The sequence below is a fragment of the Rhipicephalus microplus genome, chromosome X, assembly GCF_043290135.1.
Source record: "Rhipicephalus microplus isolate Deutch F79 chromosome X, USDA_Rmic, whole genome shotgun sequence".
Classification (NCBI taxonomy): Eukaryota; Metazoa; Arthropoda; class Arachnida; order Ixodida; family Ixodidae; genus Rhipicephalus; species Rhipicephalus microplus.
Genome location: NC_134710.1, coordinates 498,793,319 through 498,820,964, shown reverse-complemented (window position 1 = coordinate 498,820,964; position 27,646 = coordinate 498,793,319). Strand labels below are relative to the sequence as shown.

At 44.6% G+C, this 27,646-nt stretch overlaps 1 protein-coding gene across 1 annotated transcript; it reads left to right on the top strand.

Annotated features, from left to right (window-relative positions):
- Positions 1–2,162: 2,162 nt before the first annotated feature.
- LOC142776742 (uncharacterized) lies at positions 2,163–13,554 on the top strand. Its single transcript, XM_075880987.1, has 5 exons — positions 2,163–2,347; positions 7,318–7,380; positions 9,528–9,616; positions 12,811–12,970; positions 13,068–13,554. Exons 2-5 carry the CDS (start codon positions 7,377–7,379, stop codon positions 13,391–13,393), a joined length of 579 nt encoding a protein of 192 aa, XP_075737102.1. The 5' UTR covers positions 2,163–2,347; positions 7,318–7,376; the 3' UTR covers positions 13,394–13,554.
- The last annotated feature ends 14,092 nt before the right edge of the window (positions 13,555–27,646 follow it).

Below are 27,646 nucleotides of genomic sequence, written 5' to 3'. Positions count from 1 at the left end.
TCCATATTCCTCTCACAACATTATACCTATTGTAATTCCGCAGTGCCCTATTTTTCATCACTGCTGCATTCCTGTTATCTTTAGTCGTCACGCATATTTCGTGTTCCCTCAGGTACTTGGTCCCATTGCTTATCTATACGCCCAGTTATTTGTATTTATCTGTTATCTCTAGCGTGACTTCCTGCATTCTAAGTTCACTACCTTTGTTATCATTAAAAATCATGACTACTGATTTTTCCTAACTGAATCTAAAATCTAACCTATCTCCCTCATTACCGCAGATGTCCATCAACCTCTGCAAATCTTCCTTGTTGCCGGCCATTAGCACTATATCATCTGCGTAGATTAATGCTGGTAGTGCCTGATCAATGAGTTTTCCTTGTTTGACTAAAGAGAGGTTGAAGCCAAGTCCCCTTGCCTCTAATTTGGCCTCTAATCCTTGTAGGTACATCATGAATAAGAAGGGTGACAGTGGGCACGCCTGCCTAAGTCCACGTTTCACCACTGTGGGCTTGGATACCTGTTTTTCCCACTTTTAACTACCTTGTTAGTTTTATAGATTTCCTTTAAACGATTAGTGACTCCATCTTTTACACCCAGTGTGTCTAGTATTCCCCACAAGTCCTCCTGAACCACGCTATTGTACGCTCCCTTGAATTTCTGCAGGCCGGTAGGAAGCTTCACAGCGCAGCGCCTGATCTTGTGAAACGGCGCAGCCATGCAGGCAGGGCATTCAATTCCCTCCCTATTTTTTGTATACTACTGTCCTTGTGTACATCGTAGAACACATAACAGTAATGATAGCAAACAGATCATTGATTCGGGTAGGCTTGGTGTTTTATTTAAAATGGAACAACGAGGAAGCTGCTGAAGCTCGTGCCTGTATACAGCTGCTTTATATGGAGATGAAACTTTTACGAAAAAAAATGTAATGATAAACAGTAGGCTCATAACAAACAACATTTCTCTGAGGGTGCATGGAATATATGTCCCATGCAAGGCTATGCATTGCAGTCTTTACTGCATTAATTATGTACACGTACTGCAGGGCATGCAAGTGTATGCAGACACACGCTGACGAAATGACATTTTTTGCTACATACAAACGTGCACCACACCAAATAAGACGCACGTGTTTGTATAGTCAGGGAACACTCGTGAATATTGATGAAATCACACAGCTCGCTTACAGTATAAAACAAACACAATTGCGAACAATAAAATGCGACGCTGTTTAAAGAGGCGGACCCAGGTTACGAGGAGAATTATCAGTATGGCATACACACCACGTGTCAAGCTTTTGCAACATCTAAAGAGACTAAATATGGAAAGTTGCCTTTGTAAGTTAACATGACAGTACCAAATGGAGAAGCCACACGAGAGAACAATTCATCGTAGGCTAAAGAATGTGTTTTAAATATTATACACAGCTTTGCAAGATAATATCGACGAGTTTTACTCGTCTAGGTGTGGGAGGTGTAGGCCTGATAAAATGCGATGTTGCTTCAGAGCCTTTCTTTCGTAATATTGCAATTTTATTCAACTCTTTCAAACGTGGCACCGTAAATTTCTACTGGGTGCTCGAACACGGCAAGCAGGTCGCGGGGCAAAATCTTTGTAACATTTTATTACCGAAACAGCGATACTAGCAATGCTTGAGCTGCACTTGCTGTTTTCTAAATTTTAACCTCCTCAATCTCATCACTGTGATCAGGAAACAGAGAGGAAAAGTACACTAGTAGTACGTAGAGAAATATTCAATTTCAAGCCCTTTAGCAATATCATCTAAACAAATTGCCAGTTCACTGTTGAATTCTCGATGAAAACAAACAGCTGATCAGGGACGCGAGCTTGGCTTGGCACTGGCTTGGTCGTTCATACAGAGCCAAAAGCCGCTGCAGGAAACTGGATTGCGGATCGTATTGATACAAAATATTTTATACATTTTTGTTTTCTTTGTTTCATTTCTCTAATTGCTCTTGTGATGGCGTGGACCGCGCTTCGTGATCTCATGTACCGGCGCACTGTTTTTAAGTTTAGTATGGCGCACGATAATACATGATTGCGTGCTTTAATTTAAAAAGGTTCGCGAGTATGGCAGCAACACTGCAATGTCGGCAAGAGGCACGGGGAAGAGGATAGTAGTAGAACCAGTAGCAGCTGCATGCCCGGGTGGAGCGACTGATGCCCAGATGGAGGAATGTCAACCCGATGCGTTTTGTGTTGGCCGTTCTGGCAGTTCCGCCGACTTTATAGAAAGAGACGACCCCGTCGCTTGTCCTCTTCTCTTTTCCTTCGGGCATCAGCGACAACATTGACGGACGACGTGTTCGACTTCACCGTGCACGTGAGTATAGGTTGGTTTTTCATTAGAGTGAATTCTTGTTCAGATTTGCAACTTGTCGACTTCATCCTGATCACCTGTCACCGGCAATAAGTCACATACGTGTGATATTTAGGTGAAATAAATGATAATGCACATTTTCTGCTCCATTTGCGTGACTTAGCTACACCAGGACATGAGGTAAAGCCTTTGTCGCCTAGCCACTAGCAGGCAAGATCGATCACTCGCATCCTTCAGTTCACGAATCAACGCGCCTGCCTTAAAATTAGTAAGCTGCTCGCAAAGAAATCTTACCGAGGCAATTTTGTTTTCTGTGAACAATGCACCGTAGATTTGTCTTGAATAACAAAAAAAAACTTAAAAAATAAATGTCGCGACCTTTTAGAAAACGCCGTGTCTAATAGCTAGACGCGGCATTTTGTAAAAGGCTCATTAAATTCAGTATGTTTTCGTAGTTTCTGCTTGAAATTATTATTGTCTATGAATTTCATGGCCCAATCTTTTGCTTTGGCTGAAAATCTCGGCGGCAAAAACTTTGTTCAGTGTCCCTTTAAGGGCAGGTGTAAATGCCATCATTTCAGTCGCAAATCTTTTTGCTAGTCGGTCGGCTGGTTAACAATAAGGGTACTAACTAGAGTTCCAGATTTCATCAGCAACACATCGTCATGGCTTCATCAGATGCTGCATTATATACATTCTATCCTTGTTTTTAAATAGGTGTACCGTATGGTCCACTCTTACAGGAAACAAGCGAGCTCATGGACAGTGAGCCATGTGGTGCTAACTGGCAGCGAGGCTTGTGAATGGGACGCATGCGCATAGAATCGGGGTGCGCCCAGTTTTGTCTGCCATTTCTCCGTCTGTACGCATGACAGCATTGGAAAGCGCATCCGTATTTTAGCTGCGCAATTTATCTAGCCCAGTGCCTCCTGCTTCAGGGATTTCCTGTGAGCACAAAAAATGCATAATTTTAATCGTTGCTGCAGTGTTTTGCAAGTTGTCACCGTAAAGCACATCATATTTTTCGCATAATGCTCGCTGCAACTAGCAAGTTTCGATGACTCAAAACGCTGTTCAGGTCTAATGTAGCAAACATTTTAAGCTCGTCCTCGTGACCATGAAATATTGGTTCATTAAATAATGGAAGGCAGAGTTGGTATCAGTTGATTTACAGTGTGAAAATGAAAAGTGCGAAGGACATTGCCTCGCAAGTAAACCCCGAGAGCATGAGCAGAGAAGTAGCAGATGAGGATGCTCATGCGCTGCATTTCCAAATCTCACCAGCACTAATGCTTGACGGACTGCTGGCCACGCACTAGCGTGTTCTTTTTGAAACAGGACTTTGGCCCTGTAAGCAAGTTCTTGAAGGGCATAAGTAAAACGTAGAATGGGCCCCCTAAATGCACCCATCCTTGAACCATTGTGCTTATGAATTAGTGCCCTTTTCAAAATACAACTATTCTGAGCTAGAAATTGTGACAGAACAGTGCACGAAGTTTAAAAATGGGAAAAAAGTCTTTAAATGTCCCCTTTATACATAGTGTTCTTGTGATGTCACTTCTGCCGTTGTCGCCCTCTCCCGCCATGCCCGGGTAACTCCCTGGGTACCTACGGCAGTTCACGTGCTGCAGTACGATTTGTTGGGGGCTCGTCATCTGTTGCTGTGAACGATATGGAAGCATTGTGGTTTCTTGTTGTCTTACTTTAACGAGCTCATTGGATTAGGAAGGCCTCGCTCGTTCACTCGATACAAGACCAGATAATCAAGATGTGCGACACATATGCCAGCCACGGCGTACACCGGCTGCCCGCCACAACCTATGAGGGCCTATTATCTTGCTTTCACTACAAATTGCCTGGCCCAAAAACAAGTGAAAGCTCAAAATCTCTCGAGCCGCAATTTTAAGAGTGGATGTGCGAAGCGCAGCTGCTCCCATCGAAAACTAGTCGTGCAGAGCTAGGCAAGTTTACAAGAGGTATAATATCATGAATATATTGTCACGGCCTACGCCACCAAAGTAGCAATGCCCCCCCCCCCCCCAAGTGTTTTAAACAGTGCTGATGTTGAGCTTGAGCCTCTTTGATTGCAATTTGTGGAAATAGTCGAGGAAAATATTATACAAGGCAGATAGCGACTTTGCGTGGTGTGTGCCGCGGTAATTCCAGTCATCACTTTATTTTTCGCGTATGCTTTAACACACTTTTCACTTTGTATTTTGCTTTTGTTGTACGCTAATGTACAGTGGAGTCACTGAACATGATAGAGACCGTGTATAGAATTAATTGACTAATTAAAAAAAATCCTGACGCCCAACTTGAACCGATCGGCTATACTTCAAAGTGAACTAATATTGTTTCCCATTCTTTATAGTTTGTTTCAATGCAATACCAAATCTCCGCGATCGCCATCACAATTTTAACCGCCTTCCTCGCCATCATGATTTTAACTGCGGACAAGCTTCTATGTACAGTATCTTGGTAAGCTATATCTGTTTGCAGGTAAATACTTGGCTATGGCACTTACCCGTAATGAAGTTGCACCTGAAGATGCAAATATTGCAAAGTTTCTTCAAGAAGCTTTTGTTAATCTGCACCAGCCAAATACGCTGGTACTTTTAGGAAAATCGGAATGTGCGTTCTCAATTTCAGGTTATAAGTTTCAGCGAAGAAACACCCTAAGCTCTGCTCCCTCTGCGTGGACTACTAAATCAACTTGCCTCACTAGCAGCTCATAATTTCTCAAACTTGCATCGTGAGGCAAAACTAAACGGGTGCAAGCACAAAGAGACAACATGGCAGTTGTAGGCGATAGATTCGGTTGGTGCCCGGGCATGTTGGTGGCACATTTCGGAAGTGACGAAAAGGCGCTGCGAGATGCACGTGCACACTTTGTATAGTTGCTGTATTGGACAGCAAACTTTTTTTCTTATCTGAGCAGTTTTACCAAAGGAAGCTTCATCATATGGCGTGATAAATGAAGCGAATCCACAGGTTGAACCACATCATAGCCTCGCTGTGCTTTTGTACTTTTTTTAGCTCGCAAAATTTATTTGTACATATAAGTGACAACTTGCCAGTAATAAGGCAGCACTTGTTTCTTTACCATATGATCATCTCCGGTGTGCTGCTGCCTCAATATTTCAAATTCTAAGCATTTACACCATTGTATGCTAACTTTTCCTTCAAAGTGAGACAAGCCACATGTGTATCGTAGATCAAGAAGCATGCCAGTTTTACGTACTTGCAAGGTAAACATCAGAAATGCACATTTGATCAAAAATACTAGTTTAATGGTGCATCTACATAGCAGAGCACCTGTGGCACCTCGGGAACAAGATAATGCCACATATGTTACAAGAGATAATTAAAAAAGACAGGGGACGTTCCATGAACAAATAGAAACAAAAATAAAATGGCACGTGGCAGCGAGCGAAGGCGGCAAGGAGGGAGGGGGGGGAGAGAGCCCGTGGGACTTTAGCGGATGAACGTAAGATGTGTGTTTAATATGTGGAAGAAAAAAAATTCAAAATTTTGGCGACTGAAATGAGGGTGACTTAGTGAGTGCGCTCATGACGAGAGTAAACACGGTTATTATTTTTTTTTTCAAATCTCTTTTGAAAGCCACAAAAAATCTGTATGTGGTGCAGCCTAACAGAAGGTCCGTGAAGGCAAATTATGAATTCGTCGTTGTACAAAGGGCTATTTTTTTTTCATGCGCACCATCCCCGCCGCGGTGGTCTAGTGGCTAAGGTACTCGGCTGCTGACACGCAGGGCGCGGGTTCGAATCCCGGCTGCGGCGGCTGCATTTCCGATGGAGGCGGGAATGTTGTAGGCCCGTGTGCTCAGATTTAGGTGCACGTTAAAGAACCCCAGGTGGTCTAAATTTCCGGAGCCCTCCACTACGGCGTCTATCATAATCATATAGTGGTTTGGGGACGTTAAACCCCACATATCAATCAATCAATCATGCGCACCATAAATAGTGCTCAAAATTTAATTGCATATGTTGTTTTCATCCTCGCTGTATTCCGTGCTGTTTATGATGTAAAAAAAAAGTAGCACGCTGAAGTGGTGCTGCTTTTGGGCAACAGTTGAAAATGGCGGGGTGCATGAATGCGGAATACTGCCGCTTACACTGAAATCACTCTTGTGGTCACCTCCCACTGTTTGCAGCATGTGTTGTGTATACACAGCTGCATATTTCCTAGCTAGAAAAATTTAATTTTAGGTGTTTCACGCCATTTTCCATGTAACTATTCCACAATTGCACACACTGATCAGCAGGCTTTCAATTGCGCTGAAGGACACAGGTGCCATAAAATTCATAGTCGATTCTTTCAAGAAACCGTATGTAAAGGCTGAAGCTTCATGCGTACATACACACACACATACCATATTGTTTTTTGTACTTTATGAAAGCTGCGAAGGTCTCATGTGCCTCCAAGCGTAACCTGTCTTATTTATTCTCCATCACCGCAAAAGTTTTGTGAGTTTCAAATAAAAGTACTTTGCGCATGGCCACTTTTGGGTAATTTTTTTGTGTAGGTGTTATTTGAGCAGCCTACAGTGTTTACTTTATAAGCCTGTATGTATATGTTGCATTATAAGGATGCAGAATGTGTGTAGCTGTACAATATAGATGAAGTGTAAAAATTAAGTGTGTCTATTGTAGTGTTCTTGCAACCAATCTTACCCCCGTATTCTAGAACGTCCCTCCACTCAACGCTTCACCTTCACTTGAGATGGCTGATGGGAGCGCCGTCTCTAAGCAGAGAAAATTGCTGCATGTCAGCAATAATCTGCTGTGATTCTCGAGTAGCGCAGCGTCGCTTTCAAACGAGCAGCGGCACAGTGCTCAACTCTGTCAAGTGAAGGGTGAAAGTCGAGTCGGGGAGCGTTTATGAATATGGGGGTTAGTTTTGTTGTCTTGTTAACCTGCCATTAACACTGGATTGATGCTACTTTGCTCTAGCTGTACAGTGCTCTCCAAGGCTCAAGGAGGCACCGCACGGAGAAGGCTCGGAGCAAACCATGCGTGAGTTTCCTTTCATTGTTACACTATGCACGTATTAAGTGATAGACTTTAATGTATGCTATTTGTATTGTGCAAGTTTTTGGGGACATACAACTTCCAACACTTATATGTTCTGACGAAAATCACGCAAGAATGAGAAAAGCTTGTGCAAAAATTATGCAAGAGTGTAAGAAGCTTTTGCAGAAGTCTGTGAAATGAAGTTTTGAAATTTTGTGGCAATGTGTCATTGTACAGTGGTCAACAGTCTTGCTCAGCATGCTTGACTGCAGGGCTCCCGGCTGCACAGGCGCACCTACGGAGTGCCTGATGCATGATGGGCCAAATGTCAGCCTGCACACTGGTGCCTCTTATCCCCGTTTGTCTGTTACATCAGTGTCTCATGTAAAGGGGATCAACTGTGCTACCTTTTTTTTTCGAATGTAATAAGTTCTTTTTCCAGATTATTGCTGTTTTAAGGTAGAGCCTCACATTTCTATCAAATACTGAAGATTCTATTTTTCCTTCTAGATGCTATGAAGTCACTCCTTGTGTTACAATAGAGTGAACACTGTTATGAGAAAAGCTACTTTATGGAGTTAACTCACTCCATATTGACTTAACACACAGAATTGGTGAAAACTACACTCCATTCCAGCTGCATTAGGAATAATATTCATTTGCATACTTCTGTTTCTTTTGTTTGTTTGTTGGCTGGAGGTTTGGAGTATAGGGTGGCCAGAGGGCACTGTGTAGTCTTTCTTCATCTTCCCAATTTTGTGAACATCAATTGATAGCCGTATGGGAAGCAGTCAGCATGCTGAAACAGCGGTGCAAGCATGCAAGATGTTCACCATTGCATGCAGTCAGTTGCTGTGAGCAACCTACTGCATACAATTAACTGCGAGTGGTGAACTAACGCTGCACTATGTGTGCCTCCTGGAAAGCTGCAATGGTAAAGTGCCACAATCGTATAGTAACATGGATAACATCGCAATTTGTTTGTTGAATAATTTTGCAACAGAATCAATGGAGTTTTGGATAAATTTGTGTATCTGCCTGGTTCATCAAAGCTACAGAGTCAAATGCGGTATATACTCGCGTATTATGTGTACTTTTTTTGTCAATCCAGTCATGTGCGAAGCTAGTAGGAATCGCTGGCCTAAAAGCTCAACTGGGAATATATGTTGCAGGCGCTGTCACAACTGTCTCAAAGCGGATTGTCATTTGTTTGCTAAGCCTGTTCAAATGCCCCCATTTTCTTGAAGTTCTTCCGAACAGTGCTCACAAAAACCAGTTCCCACGACAGGGTTATACCAGAGAACATAAGTACTCTCCAATAATTGTCGGGAACCCAACGTAAAGTAAGATGCAGACAAGGAAGCGCGATGCCAACACAGTGCTGTGTGTGTCGCCCTTCATGTGTGTGTGTGTCCATTCCTTGTCCCAGTCTTCTATTGCGTTGTGTTCTCTCCGATATCTAACCAACACACCCAAGCTTCTATGCTAAGTCTTATTCAACGCACTCTTCTGCTGGCTCCCATACTGAATATTGCATGTCGAAGAACTCCACGCTGATGTGCTTAGCGGTAGCACGGTTTCAGTTTTCTTCGGTAAGCTTTATAACAGCAATCTGCCTCGTATATAATTATTGTAGCCTATCACAAGGAACGGTAAAAACGCAATGGCCAGATGGCGAAACCGAAAAAAAATGAGTGCGAAAATCTGTCTCATCTAGCTGATGTGACAGGTCCTTGCACGCGTTCAACATCTGTGCTGTGTCTCGGGAATACATTCTTGCCGTGGAAGAGGTGGGAAGATAGGAGGCAAACCTTTAGGCATTCGGACTACACATAAACAGGTTTCAGTTTTCAAGTTCGATATTCTAGGGAAAGCATAAAAGTTCATGGAAGAAGGGACCTTGCACTCAGTCCATTTTGTGTAAGACTGCACTCGCCTGCTCGACAAGAGATGCGCCTGACCAGAGCATCATGAAGTCAAATGTGTCTGTGTGTGTGCTGGCAAGGTGGCTCGGGCTGGTTGGGGAGGGCAAAGTATGCGAGCAAAAAGTTTCTTGTAGTAAAGCAGGCTGGCTAATTATACTGGTGAGCAAATTATGGGAGGATGCAAATTGTGCGAGTAAATATGGTATGTACTCTTGTATGTTTCAGCTCTATTGCTACGGATCCTGCGAATCCAACTTGGCATCCGGCAGCAACAAAGAGAGGTTCTGCAGGAGGTGCGACAGCTGAAGCACAAGGTACGGCTCTTGTCCGTGCCTCAGCATGCCCAGCCAGCACAGCGCCCCTCTGACCTTCCCCGGCTGCCTGCTGGTACAATTGGAGAAGTGGAGGCAGCATAGGCAGCTGTGCAGAGTAAAGCTGTGGCTGCGGCTTTGGTGTATATTTCTTGATTTTTAGTATGCCTATGTAACATGCAGAAATTTAGTACTGCTTTAAGATACTGTGTTTCGGGAAACAAACTAGTCAGGTTATCTCATGAGCCACTGTACTACAGTCGAATATGAATAATTCGTGCTCAAAGAGGCCAGAAAATTTGTTCAAATTAAAAGAAGTTCAAAATAATGAAAGTTACCGTAATTACTTGAATCTAACACGCACCTTTTTTTCCGGTTAAGAGAGTTCATAAATCGCATGTGCGTTAGAATCGAGTACGAAAAAAAAAACTGAATATGGTCATTCTATTGCCATCGCCACTTACAAAATGGCCGCCCCCTACGTGCGTCGGCATGGCGCGTCGGTCATTTCTGCCTATGTGTTTCCCATGCGCGGCACTTCATACGTGTGCTGAGGAGTTCGTCATCTTGTAGTACATTAGCATCGACGCCATGGAAGGGCCGACTCCAAAAACTCGACGAGTGCACCACAATGCTGCTTCTAAAAGAAAAGTCGTCGCGTGTGCCGGAACGGACAGAAATCGGGCCGCATCGCGGTCATTCGGAGTTCCCGAAACGTGCGTGCGGGACTGGCGGAAACAAAAGCAGAATATTGTCGACAGCAAAGATTCACGCAAAGGCTTCAGTGGACCACAGCAGGGTCGGTTTCCACAAATTGAAGAGCTGCTCGGCGAGTATGTGATTAAGCAGTGAGCGGCACAGCGGCCCGTGACGACAGAACTGCTCCAAGTGCAGGCTATGCAGTTAGCCTTAGAAAAAGGGCTAATGCAGAGCCATTTTAAAGCGAGCAGGTGCTAGCTAACGAACTTTATGAAGAGAAAAGGCTTTTCCCTCCGAAGGCGAACGGGCATATGCCGGAAGTTGCCGGAGGAGTACGAAGAAAAGCTTCAGAGTCTTCAGAGGTTCCTCCTAAACTTGCGGCACAACAACGGCTACTTGCTTGGGCAAATCGGGAATGCCGATCACACGCCTCTTTACTTCGACATGCCTGGCACCACAACCGTCTAGGAGAAGGGGGCGAAGCAAGTTTGCGTACTGACATCGGGCCACGGTAAAACTAGAGTGACAGCAATGCTCTGTTGCACGTCAGATAGGCATAAGCTTCCCCTGTACTTTATATTTAAACGGAAGATGCTCTCAAAAAGAGTCGTTTTCGCTAGTGGTGTGATCAAGCGGGCCAACGAGAAAAAAGGGTGCGCGTTGCAACCGATGTCTTGTTTTTTTTTTTTTTTTTTTTTTTTTTGTCGTGGAAATCGGGCGCGCGTTACAATCGAGGGCGCGGTAGAATAGAGTAAATACGGTAAACGAGCGGAGGGCTCACCATGCAGTGATGCATGTGCATGGAGAAGTTTTATTCACAAATTACAGGACATCCGTCATTAATTAAAGTAGTCAATACATGTCTGTACACGTTGGCCTTGCAACGAGTCAACAAGTTTTGCGTGCAGTTTGCAAAGCATTTGTACTTCGGCTTCAGTATTCTCCTGGGAAAAGAAGTTGCGCGCGGCAATGTCCAGTGCTGACACTCTTCGAAGACAACTGTGTTTCCACTGTTACCATCTGCGCTGCAGCCGGAGCGTGGCCAGCACATGATGAGAATGGAGGAGAGTCTCCACCTGGAGAAAAGCAGATCGGCATTCGAGAGAGAAACACTCCGCGGCAGCTTTTTTTTTTTTTCTCTCTCTCTCTTCATGCGCGGTGTTGAAAAGAGAAGTCTCTACATAGCAGGAACGAAAAACAGGGAAGCGTGACACCGGCGCGTTGCAGATCGGCATGAGAGAGCCAACTCTCTGCGACAGCTTTTTTTCCCCTGTTTCTCTTCATGCGCAGTGTTAAGATAAGAAGGGTCTCTACGTGGCAGGGACGGGAAAAGCCGAAGCGGGGCACAGGAATGTCGCAGATTGGCATTTAACAAACATTCCACCGCAGTCTTTTCTTTCCTTTTCTTCATTTTCTTCTTCAAGCACAGCGATGAGGTGTCTGAAGTGCCACCGCAGGATTGGGCGGGGGGCTGAGAGCATTTTCGGAGCGCGGTATAGCTTTGATAGGACCACAGCGTCAGTTCGAATTAAGTGTGTTGGAATTAATGAGATTCGACTGTATTTACTATAGCCTGTGAAGTCCGAGTGAACTGTCCTCAGCTAGCAGACGATGTAGGCGGCATCGTGTATTTGATGGGCAGTGACTAGCAATAGCCTGCTTAAAACAGACATTCAGTAATTTTGTTTATTTATCACTCTATTTCGTGTCCGCTGCGGCTCTCTCTACTTTGAGCTACAGTTCACCCTGCCTTGTGTTAGCCGATTTCTTACTCTTTTAAAAATCTAACATGCACCCAATTTCGCAGTGTGAAGAAAAATGCACCTTTTTTTATTGTGATGAGATTTCTGTAGCGACAGGCCTCTTTGTTGGCTATCACAGAAAAATATAAACAGCAAATGGTGCGACCATCTAGTGCGACCTTTGTTTTTCTATCAGTTTCATCTATGACCAAGATTTGGTCGCTCTAAGGTTGCCTCTTAGTACGCCTTGATCATGTTCATTTATCTTGTTGTGCTCTGCTTACAATGCATTGATTAAAAACATGTCCAAGCTTCTTTTTGAATTCCACATATTTTATCGTTTTTCACCTGTAGAAGCTACTCCTGGCCAACATTCAGGCAAAGACATTGTAACCTCGAAGAAACGTGTATTGGAATTTGAGCACTGTACAAAGTAATTATACTATTTCATAGCTAGAATCAATATTTATTAATATTTATTAAGGGTTATAACAGTGTTGTATTTGATTTCATAGCAGCGAAACTGCATTCAGAGAAGGATTCTGATAGGTTCTCACACTGAGTGTGAGAGGGCTGATGTGGAAACCATTTTAGGTCAAGTGAGTTGAAGCTAGCGTAAAAAAACAATGAAATGTTGTGATGCCCAAAAATTCAAGTTGTTGTTTTCAGTGTCCTCTTCTTGCAGATTTTTATCATGAAAACATTTCGATGTGCTGTTGCGTTTACCCCATCTATGCTTCTTGCATTTTTTTACAGCGCAAGCACCTCCTGCAGATTGGGGGACGTGGCCTTCGAGAAATTGGTGTGAATGCCATGAAGGCTGTATTGGCACATGACGTGCAAGTGCTGTACAGCCTTCATGGCAGAAAAGGGAAAAGGGCCTTTGTGAACCTGAGGCTCTGTAGATTAGTGACAGGTTAGACTTGTTCATTGTTTTATGTGTGTGTACCCTTGTGTATTCTCTGTACTGCAGTGCTTCATGTGTACTATGGTATTTCTGTTCTTGTATGCAGATGTCATCTGCCAAAAAGCAGGGTGCGACCAGGCGGAGGCCCTCAACTTTATTAAGAGGTGGCTGCCAGGGTCTGGTGATCGCTGTGGGGGCAGGAAGCGGCGCTTCAGAGAAGCATTTGTTGTGGAGCAGCCCGATGATCCCCACTCTCAGAGTGCAGATTATCGGCTGCTCGCGGCAGCTGGCTTCCTGCCCAGCCACAGCAGCCAGGGCCTTGACAGCACCACTGTCACTGTGCCCCCAACGCAACCTGACCTGCAGCAGAGCGGGCCTTTTTTAGTTGTGTATATATTTTTCAATGTATACATTTTTTGTTGTACCAAATAAATAAAAAAACAAAGAATAAATAGTCTGCAGACTGTCGGTGGTGCACTGTTCGGCTAGCTTATGCTGATTCGGAAGCACCATCACCATGTTTTAGTTACAAAAAAATGCTCTAAACTATGAATATTCTCGATTACCATGTGGGGGACATATGTGGGGATTGCAAGTGGGAGACATACGCTTTCAACATTTACTTCCTAACGACTTTTTTCGATCTGCTGTACCAAATACCAGTACCAAATAAAGCACTCGCTATTGCAAAAGATAAATTGGTAAAAAAATAAACTACACTTCTAGTGTTAGCAAAGGGAATGAAGTATAAAAGATGAAATAGATCGAGTAACTGCTTTCAGTTCTCAGCATTCAATTTTCTGTTGCCCCAAGTATACAGGGCTGCAAAGCTACAAGAGCGGGTCATCGAGGCATATTGTTTAAATCTTCCGGTAAGAAAAATTCCCTACTAATAATGGTTACATGATGGCAAGCCAATCAGTAGCCAATATTCGTCGTGCAGGAAACATCAATGTAATAACGGCATTTGATTGGCTGCAATGTGGCCCTGGATTGGTCCAATGTCGGTCGTACATCCGTAGCCAATATTCGTCGTGCAGGAAACATCGGCGTAAAAATGGCATGTGATTGGCTGAAATATGGCCCAATGTTGGCCGAACATTGGCAGCTTTGTCGGCAATACGATGGGCCTTCGTCGGCCTAATGTTGGTTGCATACCGGCTAAAACATCGGCAAAACGTCGGCCCATCATTGGCTTGAACGTCGGCCCGACATTGGAAGAAGTTGCACTTCCGACGTCGGCCCGACGTCGGTGCCGATGTTAGCCGATGTTGGTCCAAGATTTGTCCAACGGCGGCGTACTGCCTGGGATATAGCATAGCAAGTTGCACGATCAAAGTAAGAAGGAAAGGGTAGGGAGGAGCAACAAAAAAGGGCAGAACGAGTACTAAGAGAGAGAGACAGGAAGAAAGAGATGAAATAATGCAGGACTTAGGGGAGAGAAAAAACAAAATGAAGTAAAAGAATAACAGAGAGAGAAAAGCTTTCGACGAGGGTAAATTTACACCCGCTACCCAAAATGCGGAGGCGAGCCTCCTAAGCACTCCACTACTAGTTGCGGTGGCAGAGCACAGGATACTCGAGAAATGAATAGTATAGACGAGAGCACGCCTATCTCGCACCCAGGCGCATTCGGCCAACGTTACTAGATTCTTCTAGTAACGTTTCCTTCGGCGGTATACCCTCGCTTCTAGAGATGCCATAATTTGTTTGCAAGTGCCAAGGCGCTCCTCGCTTGCATAGAATGCAGTGGCTCTGGGAGTTTAAAACGTGAAAAAAGCACCTGTTCACACTTCGGCCGCTTATAAAATGTCATTTGGGTACCACTGCGCTGTCATCGGATGCGACAACAACGAGCGCAAGAGGAAGAGATTGCTGAGCACTGCCTGCGAAGTTCACAGCGCATCGCGGGAATCGTGCCAGTGCGGTGTTTTACGATTGCACGAATTTCCGTCCACAACAAAAAGCGCTGAGCCCCGCCGCCACCTTAGGATCTAATCGCAATCAGCCGGAAAAACTACGCGCCCAGTGAAGTGTACAAATATACTTATTGCGTTTATTCAGGCGCGACTCAAGCTGTTTCACTTTACAGCAGCGATTTGCGTGCAGTATGCCTGTTGTATGAGGCACAAGACTATTGCCATACTTTTTGGCAGGCCACTCGTCAATATTAGGATATACGTATTACGGCTCACGCATGGATGGACACACCGCGCATGTTTAGTACAACTGCAACGGCCTGCTATCGCGATGCGTGAACGGCGCGGAAAGCATGACTTTCGACTCGGTCGAGCTGCGACGTGTCTTGACTGTCACTAGGCGAATCTACATGTGATTTTGGCCGGTGTCACCGTAGCATTTTAATATCTTGTTTTGGCTGGCACTTTTGCAGCGCGTGTGTGTTCCGATTGCCCGGCAGGACTGGTAATCGATACACATGCGGTGCATGAGGGTAAGGTGGAACCAGATTCTACACTCTTAGGAAAGTCCTTGCTAGACTACACGCCTGCAGGCAGAAAATCAAGTCAAATTATCAACGCTTCTATCCGGCTCCGTATCCGTGTCCCCGAGAAACCGGCCTGATTCGAAGTGGCCTTCGGAATAACCGAGACAAAGATTAGCCGGGATTTTAGGTCAAATTTTTCCTGGCAAGATACGACGGCGGTTACACGTGACATTTCCGTAGGCAGCCCGGTCTGGACGCGGAGGCGGAAAAAAAGCATTATTTTACGCCTTTGAGAGCGCTTCCTCGCTGATAAATACGGCGGATATTATGAATACAGGCAATTAGAAAACCATTAGTATAACAATCATCTATATCTGTGAGATTAACATGCAAAGCGCACACAGCCCTGGAATCCAACTCGGGACCACATGCACGTGAAGCATATGTCTTACCCATTGCACCACAGCGCCACCGCATGAGTTGAGTCATTTTGCGGGGGTATATATCTACAAAGTGGCTTTTCATTAACCGTCATCAGAAGCCCCGCCGCGGTGGTCTAGTGGCTAAGGTACTCGGCTGCTGACCCGCAGGTCGCCGGTTCGAATTCCGGCTGCGGCGGCTGCATTTCCGATGGAGGCGGAAATGTTGTAGGCCCGTGTGCTCAGATTTGGGTGCACGTTAAAGAACCCCAGGTGGTCAAAATTTTCGGAGCCCTCCACTACGGCGTTTCTCATAATCATAAGGTGGTTTTGGGACGTTAAACCCCACAAATCAATCAACCGTCATCAGAACTTTGAACTGTTTTCGTGCCATATGCATCCATTTGGTCAGCGAACAGTTTATAGACCTTCATGAACTCGAGACAACCAATGTGAGTGCTTTCGCCTCCAACTTCTGTTCGTGCTGCGCCGTCCGCAAGAACAATTAACGCGTGTTTGTGCGTCGTTTTAGTGCTTCCCCGAGAAACGCGGGTGTTGCGCTCATTCAAATTCGCGGACGAGGCTGTGTTCGGCTGGGGAAACCTATGTATGTTTCTCGCAAGTGCGTGCGCTGTGAGAAATTTCGCTGACTTATGTCGGGATGTCCACGCGTGTCAGTGGCAGCTGCCTATTCTCAGCTGTTTGAAGACAATACTCTTTCGCACGTAAACGTTGTATGGGTGCTTTTAGCGTGTCTACTCCAACATTTGAATTTCGTACGTGCGAATTTCTGTCAGCTGCACATTGGGGCCGCAGTGCCTTTTTTGCATTTAGACGATTACTTATTACTGCAAATAGAATTTATGCGCAATATTTTGCGATATAGACTGGTTTTTACTCATTTTCAGTCTTTAACTGATCTTATTTATGGGGACTGGATACTCTTACCTTTATTCAGCATCACACCGCTGTTCAAGCGAATGCCGAAACGCGCACCAAGGTCAAGTATGACATACACAAATTAGCGATGGACAGGTCGGTCTCCCTTAAAATGAATAATGCTTTTGCACATCGCGAACGTCCGCGTGCACATCGCGAACGTCCGCGTGCAGTTGGGGTCGAGAAATGGTGCAGAACGAACCTCAAATTTTTTGTAGCGTCAGCTACACTGGCTTCGCTGAGCCAATTTCGAGTGGCACTGGTCTGCGCATGCGCAATGATACTCCGCCGCCGGCACGCGCGGCTCGCCACCGGTTTGCGCGCAATTCGATACGCTGCGCAGGCGGTCAGTGGTGTCACGCACCGGAGCCGGCACCTCCCTCGCACTCGTCCGCGGCCGCGCGTGACTCGCCGCCGCCGGTGTGCGCTTTCCAGAGGGGTGCCGTCATAGCCTTGGTAGACATATGGACGCCGACGCGCGCGCCTTCCCTGTGCAGTCGCCATCGGACACTGCGCTGGAGCCGCTTGATAGTGCCTCTGACTGACAATTCGCCACTGTGGTATGGCCATGGAGAAGAAGAGTGTAAATGCTGCTCAACGGTGCAGTAGAGCGGAGAAGCTTCACTCATCGCATCCCGAAGTAGTTGCCCGGCAAATTAAATATACATGTGCCACATAATACGTATACCGTGTGTGTGTCATTGGAACAGCTGTAAGCATGATATCTGGAAAGCTAAGAATAATCAGCTGAACCTTTGCTAACGCTACGTATACCCTGGCATAGCGGAGCTAAGTCACTGCTATTTTTTGTTACTGCATGCAGTTGCTCTTTCGAAAATCGAGATTTTTATAGCTGGTACTTTATCTCCACAGCAGTACACCGGTTGTCTTGGTCGTGGTTCACTGTTACAAATCCATACTGGAATATGAGAACTGCACTTAATATTTAAAAGAGGGAGCAAATGTTGGTGACACATGCTCTCCTGCTGACTTCTGCACCTGACTTCTGACTTCTGTACTTCATGTTCATCATCAAATTACGCAAATATAATCGAACATCGACCAATCAATTTTCAATTTTGATCTTTCGCTGTCTCGCTGCCTTCAGTTCGTTTCTTTTTTGCCATGCTCTCCTAAAATTATCAATTCAACTTGTTTTGTAGAACATGAGCATCAACACACTTAGGCCAGTGTTTCAGTAAGCAGTCGCGCACGCACTAGTACTCTTTAATTTAGTGCACGAAACAATGTCATACCTGGACAACTGATAAACGGATAGTTGTTTGTACTTTTTTAATAAAATCAAAGAGTAACACTTGGACTATGTTCGCCCAAATGCAGTGAGATGTATGATATTTTGAATAAGGTGTGCCGTATGGCACGGGAAAATGTTTCCGTCCCAGACCATCTTGTAGAAAAACGACCATTACAAGATAGCGAGAGGAAACGGTGACGCACAAATGACTTGGCATGCAGGCGACCGTGAACGTGATGCCGGCGCCCGGCGCCGAGCTGGTGAGGCGGTGGGAGGAGGGGGGGGGGGGGCGTTTTTTTCTCTTTTTTTTTTCCCGTGCTCGCGCGTGATGTCACTGAACGATTCTGCGTAAGTTGATGCCGGCTCCTGACGCCAGGCTGGCGCGACTGAGACGGCGGCTCTCCCATTTTTTTCTACTTTTTTCTTCTTTTCATGCTCTTGCAGGTTGTCGGTGTTACATCTGCGCCGCGCGGCTGTCACGCGTATTTTTATTTCTGGGCTTCCGAGAGACAGGATTTTAGTCAGTACGAAGGAGCGCGCCGCCTATATCCCGTTCGTTATCCGATACCTGACTGAGAGTGTAGCGCTACGTTGACGTCGGCTTACAGCACAAATTGTGCCTTGTCACAGCCAAGGCACGCCACAGTTAACCCTGTTCGCGTTTCTTTAATTCGAATAATACGTTCCTATTGAGGTTGCTTCCACAGTCTGCAATGCACGTGCTGCAGACATTCCAGACGGTCAAGAAAGGTCTCCTCGACGTTTCGCACAAAATCAGCATCAAATTCCAGCACAGAAACAGCGCGAAACGTGATTACAGCTGAACTCGAGTTGTGAAGTTTCGCGTTTGATTTGCAGAGCGTCTGCTCGCGTGGCAGTTGGGGGTGTCACTTCGCCGCGTTTGCAACAGATGGCGCCACGCGTTTTTCATTATGACAGCAAACACTGAGCTCACTGTGTTCTGGTGTATAAGACACATGCACTGGAGAGCAATTCAAGAACCATGTCAATTTTCTTATCACCCTTATATCACAGTAGGCACACTGATTTCACTTATCCCTCTTTGTCTCTTATATGAGTGTATCTTATATAGTAGTTCGACTGTATAAGCAGCATTTATGAAGCCTCTTCATTGACATTAGCTAGACAACTGGATTTTTATGACAACAGTTACGAAGAGTGTTGGTACTAATTTGCAATCATGATGCTCTATAATACAGCAGTGTTTTAGATGTCACAACCTCGACGAGATAAAGAAGAGCATAGGAGACCACATTCCTCTGCAATGAGTACGCTTAGGTAGAGTGGCAAGACTAGTACAGCAATTATGCTGAAACGTATGCCTGACTAGAAAGCAGCCCTGCCAAAAAGCTTGGCCGAAAGCAGTAAGACTTGTTTCGCATGAATGCACTGTGTGAGTCGTGCTGAACACTTTCTTTTATTACAAGGTCACGTTGCACAGGTTTTCAGATGTTCACCAAATAAGAAGGGGCACTCTGACACTTGTGTACAATTACATTCTGCGCAGCATCTACAATGGGCTGCCACCTACCAAAGCAGTTGCACAGTAGACACAAAAAAAACTGCAAAATGATTTCATGTGTCACTATTTACACTATATTTGTGTGTTATACATCAACCTATTTTGAATAAGCAATTGCCAGTTATTTTATATAAGGCTTCAAAACAATGCTATACTTATTAGCTCATAGAGTGACTGTTTTGCGATAGCATACTTGTGCCACATTTCCGGCTGTTTTTATAATGAAGTGCGCCAATTATTTTTTCTCAGCTGGTTGCAAAGAGATGCACCTAGAGGGTTCCTGCGATGGTTAACTAAAGCTGGGTTAGCATTTCTGCTACATCACAATGTAATAGTAAGCACTGTAAACTCAGGCATTCACCTTGCATCTTGTCTGCTAAAAGCTACAAGCTTTCTATCTGTGCTTCCTGATTTCATCGATCACGCAACTGTCACTTGTGCACGGTTGAGCTGTAGCTAATTGTCAACATTGTAATTGAATCTTTCACTGCAACGACACTACCCATACAGGCCACCTAAATTTTTTCAGTGCACTGATAATCAGTCACGACTAAGAAGTATTTGGAGAAATTAAGTTATTCGAGACCATAAGCAATAAAAAAGGTTGTAGTAGTATCTTGTCTGTTGAAATAATGGCTGCAGATAAGAGGATGGTGAAATTTATTTGATATTCAAGTGCTCAGTTTACTGATTGACCTCCGCAACTCCTCCCACAGGTTGCCTGGCATTAGCACTGATCACTAGATTTGTTGCAAGGTGAAATGCAAAAAGTGCCGTTTATTTGGTTCAAGGACACTGAAATGTAATATATTATTTGTGTCAGTTGTTAAAAAATAGGAGGCGTATTTGTATTGAGGAAATAGGGGTCAAAAGAAGCCTCGAATTGGTGGGTCTGGCATGTTTTATATACTTTCTGTCACATTGTGCAATGCTCTCTCCTTAATTTTTCTTTCACGCTCATGCTAAGCAACAGAACACTTACTACGGCCAACGTAATCATTGAGGCAAAAACCTCTTCACATTTACGTTAAAATTACTTTAATATCATCTCCTGTACTTTCCTTGGAATGGTTTTCAGTCAGTTGTCAGTAATACTGTCTAACAAAGTAAAGAAGCCCTTATACTTACCCTTAGTTTTTCAATCATAGCCAGGGTCTCGTTTTGGCAGATTTAAAGCCTTCAGGTAGCATGCCAGGGAATATTAGTCAGCGGCCAGCCACAAGCACATCACCTGCTACATCGCGCCTACAGGCAAAAATGAGTGTCCCACTTTCACTGCAATGGCAACAGGCAGCGCTGTCTGACACCCCCACATTGAAATGCACATGCATAATTTACAGTTACATTACAATTAGTTTAATAGCATTCCCTATGCTTTCCTTGGCGTAATTGTCTCTCAGTTGCCACTAATCGAACCAAGCCATGATATTGAGAACTAACAAACAATAGTGCCATGGAAAGTATAGGGGGCGGTATTAGTTATAAATGTAATGTTAATGGGAAAAAATAAACGCGGATGAAAACGTTGCTTTTTCGTGAGCTGGGACTGAACCTGTGAACTTCGAATAACACATCCGATGCTCTACTAATTGAGCTATCACGGCGGCCATTGCCTCGTCCACTTTATGGGGAATCTATGGGCACTTAAATGCGGGTACGCCAATCAGCGCCACCCCGTGCTACGCGACACCAAAAGGCAGAAAAAGAGTGTTCCACACTCGTCGTCATTGCTGCTAGCAGCACCGACTCACGCTGCCACTTGTAAATTACCATATATATTACATAAAGAGGACAAGTGAATGACCGCCGTGGTAGCTTGTTTGGTAGAGCACCAGACGTGCTATGTGACGGTCGCAAGCTGAGTCCCAGTTCCTGGCAAGAAATTTTTTCGTCCATTCTAATTTGTTCTCTTGACATTGCACGTACTATGATTATTGTCTCCTATACTTTTTATGGCATTATGGTAGGTTAGTTCTTTTAAGTAATAATTCCAGCAAAGAAAAATGATGCCTTAAAATTTTCACTTCTTTCAACTAAGCCACGTGACTTGTGCATTGTGCAATACTGAGTAACACACAAGCACTGACATGCTTTGTGGGTTCATTAATCTGCAGTGCCCATCAAGACAATGGCACTGGGCTTCTAACGGTGTAATAGCCTCTTCCCCGGGAACGAAGGTTCATTGTGTTTGAGAGCTCCTTTCGTGAACTGCTCAGTAACTGCTCCATATGTGGCCAAGTCGTTGGCAAACTGAACTTCAGTGTCATGGGAGCTCTGGTCGTTGTAGATGAGTGTGCGAGCGACTTCACAAGCTCCGGTGGAGAAGCCAGCCACTTGTTCGAGGTAGTGGAGCTGGAGTCAGCAACTTCCTCCTGGCCACTGACATGACATGCTCTACTCGGGCTGCGGGGTGGCTGCAATCATCGGATGCCTCAAGTTCATACGTGCTCAGATCATCCTGGAGTGTGCCTTCTACAACTACCAGAGGCTCTACTTAATCCCATTTCACTTCATTTATTTTACCCTCAATCGCACATAGCTTTACAGAGAGGAGTGGGGTACAAAAAATAATAAACTATAAACAAGAGCAAACATATTAACATCAAAATAATAATGATTACAAGACAGTTAAATTTGATGTTAGGCAATACAATGAATGTATGTGTAAGTACCATCAAAAACATGAGGGAAACAGAGTACAATAATATAAATGTACAATATACACTTCACGCGTCATCGCGCAAGTACTCCTGTATTGTAGAAGAAAACAAGTCATGATTTCACATGGAAAACATGTCCGAGGGAAGGTGGTTTCAGTCGTTGGATGTTCGGGGGACAAAGGATTGATGGAAAGTGTTAGTGCGGCAGCTAATGACGTGTATCTTATGTGGATGATCTAAACGAGCTGAGTAATAGGCGGGAGTGGTAATGAACTGAGCTCTCGAAAGTGGATGATTGAATATCTTGTGAAAAAGTATGAGACGAGATGCTTTGCGACGTGATTCAAGTGACTGTAGTGAAAGGCTCTGTTTCATTGACGTAACACTGCTAGTGCGATGGTACTTAGATAGAATGAAGCGTGCTGCGTTATTCTGTACCATTTCAAGCGAGTGAGTCAAGTTCAGTTGAAAAGGGTCCCAAATGGAGCATGTATATTCGAGTTTTGGACTAACTAGTGTTTTATACATTGTTAGTTGCACGGCTTGAGGGACACGGCTAAAGTTGCATCGTAGGTACCCTAGCATACGGTTGCTATTGTTAATAACATAGGTAATATGATGTTTCCAGTTCAAGTCAGATGTTATATGAATACCCAAGTATTTATACGAAGCTACAGACTCTAGATCAACGTCATTTAAGATGTAGTTAGCAGGGGGTCCGGTAGTTCGTGAGATACGTAAAACTTTACATTTGTTAGTGTTGAGGTCCATGTGCCAAGTTCTACACTAGCTGGCAATATCATTAATGTCACTTTGCAAAGAACTAGCGTCAGAGTTAGATGAAATTTCTCAGTAAACAACGCAGTCGTCGGCGAAAAGGTGAATCGAAGAAGTTACAACATCGGGTAAATCGTTAATATAAATAAGGTATAGTAAAGGGCCCAACGCAGAACCCTGGGGCACACCAGAAGTAACGGGAGAAGAGGGTCAGCTGTAGCTGCTAGCAACAACAAATTGTCATCGATTAATCAAGAAAACTCGATTCAAGCAAGAATGCCGCCATCAATATTAAGGGTCCTAAGCTTATATAGTAGTAGGTGATGATTAATCTGGTGAAAAGCCTTCGAAAAGTCTAAAAAAAATGCAGTCAACCAGTGAACTCCGATCTAGAATGATATGTAACGAATGGGTAAAACAAAGCAACTGCGTTTCACTAGATGACGATGATGATATATGGTGTTTTTTGGCGCAAGGGCCATTTGATGGCCAAAGAGCGCCAGTTCGTGGGACAAGGAGTGTGGACAATGATTGTGATTAGCGGCTGTATAAGGGCCCTAAATTCCTCGCGTAAGGCGGGTAAAAACATACAAGTAATAAAATCATGACTATGCCGTGAAAGGTGTGTGTGGTGCGAATAGATGACAAAAGTTGGTGATATTAAAAACGATGGTGGACATGTATGGCATTAGCACAAGTGCCTCACTCCTTCATACCCTTGCGTCTGAGGGCCGTGAGGCAAGTGCTTTGTTGTGCAGCCACCGCAGCGAAAACCTCTCTGGAGAGGTCGTGCTACGGAATGTCCGGGTATATGATATGAAAACTATGAATTTCTTTTAAAAACGCTAACAATGATTGATGACTAAAAAGCGGTTCCCTACCGACGAACATTGCAGGGTGTAAAGGTATATGATGCCGGTAGGGTAATGGAAAGTGTTGTTTTCTTAGTGTCCAATTGTTTGCACTGAATTAAAATGTGAAGAACTGTTAGTGCTTCACCACATCTGTCACACAATGGTGGATCACCACCGGAGAAAAGATATGAGTGTGTCGTGTATGTGTGTCCTATCCTGAGCCTCCTTATTGTTACCTGTGTATGACGTGATTTTGATACTGGTGGCCAATGGCCAAGGTGTGGCTTGATAACGTGTAGTTTGTTTTGTATGTGTCTATCCCACTTGCTCTGCCAGTAGTCCCTGAGCTTTCGTTTGAGAGACGGCTTAAGATCAAGGGCCGGGATTGATATGGGTGTAGTGGGGGTGCTTTCGTGGACGGATGCAGCAAGCTGATCCGCCATCACGTTGCTTTGAATGTCTTGGTGCCCTGGCACCCAGCACACTACAACGTGTTGGTTGAGTGTGTAGAGTGTGCATAAAATGGAGTAAAGTGAGACGAGGACAGGGTTTTTTGTTTTTTAAGACTGTGCAGAGCCGTTACCACACTGAGGGAGTCTGTATAAATTACTGCTTTTTGTATTTGTAATTGTTTGATGTGTTTAGCTGCCACAAGTATCGCGCAAGCTTCCGCTGTGAAGATAGTTGCGCCTGGATGTAGAGGACCAGCATCCGAAAAAGATGGGCCGACAGCAGCGAGGACACAGAGGAGTTAGACTTGGAGGCATCTGTAAAGAACTCAGGACGTGTGTATTTGTGTTGAAGTTCCAGGAAGTATGTTCGGATATGGGCAATAGGCGCATGTTTTGTAACTTCTAGGAAAGACACATCGCAGTCTATAGTCTGCCACTGCCACCGTGGCGGGTATGCTACAGGAGCCACTAAACTGTGTTCAAGTGACACTCGAGTTTCTTCAGCTAGACCCTTCAGGCGAACTGAGAAGGGCTGCCTCATCGAAGGCCTGTTTTGAAACAGAATGTAACTCGACAGATCATTAATAGTCGAGTATGAGGGGTGCATCTTGTCTGCTTTCACCTTAAGAAAATATACAAAGGACATGTAAGTTCTCTGTAGATGAAGTGACCAATCATTTGACTCAACGTAAAGGCTTTCTACAGGGCTGGTGCGAAAAGCACCCGTAGAAAGGCGGATGCCCAAATGGTGCATGGGGTCCAGTATCTTCAAAGCATTTTGAGTAGCAGACTGATAACCAACAGCCCCGTAATCTAAGTGGGTGCGAATGAGGCTTCGATACAGATTCATGAGGCATTGCCTATCACTACCCCAAGTAGTACGTGACAACACTTTTATAACATTCATGGCTTTTAAACATTTTGTTTTTAAATACTTGATGTGCGATACGAAGGTCAACTTGTTGTCCAAGATTAAGCCTAAGAATTTATGCTCGGCTTTGACAGACAGACGTTGCCCATTCAGTCGAATGTCAGGTTCGGAGTGCATGCCTCTCTTTCGAGAGAACAAGACACACGTGCTTTTTTGTGGGTTAAGTCGAAATCCATTTTCTTCTGCCCATTTGTAGACCTTGTTCAAACCCAGCTGAACCTGCCGCTCACACATTGCCAAGCTGCATGACTTGAAGCCAAGCTGAACGTCGTCGACATATGTACAATAGAACATATTGCGGGGGATGAACAAGTGCAAGGGATTCATTTTGATAATAAAAAGTGTGCAACTAAGCACACCACCTTGTGGCACGCCTGTTTCCTGGACAAATGTTTGTGAGAGAACACTGCCCACACGGACAGGGAATGTTCGGTTTGACAGGTAACTTTCGATTATGTGAAACATTCGTCCGCACACACCAAGGTGAGACAGGTCTCTTAGAATTCCAAAACGCCATGTTGTATCATAAGCCTTTTCGATATCGAGGAACACAGAGAGAAAATATTGTTTATGGACGAAGGCGTCTCTGATCTGTGCCTCGATACGAACAAGATGGTCTGTGGTGGATCTACTTTCTCGAAACCCGCACTGAAATGGGTCGAGCAAATTGTTTGTTTCAAGGATATGTACAAGTCGGCAGTTTATCATTTTTTCGAAGACTTTGCACACGCAGCTTGTAAGTGCAATAGGCCTATAACTTGAAGCTAAAGAAGGGTCCATTTCCGATGGAGGCGGAAATGTTGTAGGCCCGTGTGCTCAGATTTGGGTGCACGTTAAAGAACCCCAGGTGGTCAAAATTTCCGGAGCCCTCCACTACGGCGTCTCTCATAATCATATGGTGGTTTTGGGACGTTAAACCCCACAAATCAATCAATTAAAGAAGGGTCCTTGCCCTCTTTCAAAATGGGAATAATAATAGCCTCTTTCCAGGAGGTAGGGATAGTGCCAGAAAACGATATGGCATTGTACAAACAAAGTAAGGTTTTTCGTGTTTCTGCTTGTAGGTTTTTTAACATTTCATACACTACACGGTTAGAACCTGGAGCAGAAGTACTGCAGGAGTTAGAGATGTTCGGAGCTCAGCTAGACTGAAAGCTTGGTTATATGCTTCGTATCTAGTGGATTTGTGTTCGAGTTTCTGCTTTTCTACTCTTGTTCTGTATGTTTGGAAAGTGTCAGTATAGTGGGAAGAGCTGGATACCCGTTCAAAGTGTGCACCGAGGAAGTTTGCCTGATCTTCCAAGGTATCACCCTGAGTGTTTACGAGTGGGAGTGAGTGTACTTTTTTTCCTGCTACCCTACGAACCATGTTCCAGACTGATAAAAACTTGTGCCAACTTTCTCTTCTGGCCTGCCGACGCGTTCTCCTGCCTCGAGATTTTATTTTCTTAAAGCTCTCAAGGTTTTCAGCTGTCGGCGAGTTTCGCAGCAACTTCCATGCCCTGTTCTGTTCCTTTCGCACATTCTGACACTCAGTGTTCCACCACGGGACGTGTCGTTTGCCGGGCAGTCCAGATGTTTGTGGAATGCACCTGGCTGCTGCGTCAGTAAGAAAGGCCGTGAAGTACTGCACAGCTTCATCTATGCCTAATCCGCATATGTCAGTTCAATTTAAGTGAGTAAGCTTTTGAAATTGTTCCCAGTCGGCTTTGTTTACCAGCCATTTGAGAACATATGGAGGACATTCATATATTATTGGTGTACTCAAAGCTAAAGTAAAATGGTCACTTCCGTATGAATTATCTATGACTTTCCACTGAAGTAATGGTACAAGTAAGGGAGATGCAATACTGAGGTCTATGGAAGAGTAAGTTTTGTTGGCAAGGTTATAGTATGTTACCTCTTTCCTATTGAACAGACAAGCACCTGATGAAATGAGGAATTGTTCAATGAGACGACCTCGTGCATCACAGCGAGAGTCACCCCACAGGCCATTATGTGCGTTCAGGTCCCCAAGGACCAGATAAGGTTCAGGTAGTTCGTCTATTAAAGACTAGAATTGAAGTTTTTCAAGACGGTGGTGCGGAGGTATCAAAGAGCAGACATTGACAAGTTTGTTTAGAATAACTGCTCGGACAGCCACCGCCTCGAGGGAAGTTTTAAGGGGTAATTGGATGCATGCTATACCTTGCCTAACTATAACCGCTACACCACCGGATGGTGGCATGGCATCATCTCTATCCTTTCGGAAGATTACATAGTTAACTAAAAAGTTTGTGTTTGTTCGTTTCAGGTGTGTCTCTTGTACACACAGCACTCTTGGATTGTGTTCATGGAAGAGTTCTTGTAAGTCATCGAGGTTTCGAGGAAGGCCTCGGATCTTCCACTGTATTATTTCTGTCTGCAGAT

Coding starts and splice junctions, on each gene's coding strand:
- LOC142776742 (XM_075880987.1), top strand. Junction 9,617..12,810: donor TGCGACAGCTGAAGCACAAG/GTACGGCTCTTG, acceptor ATTTTTTTACAG/CGCAAGCACCTCCTGCAGAT. Junction 12,971..13,067: donor GCTCTGTAGATTAGTGACAG/GTTAGACTTGTT, acceptor TCTTGTATGCAG/ATGTCATCTGCCAAAAAGCA.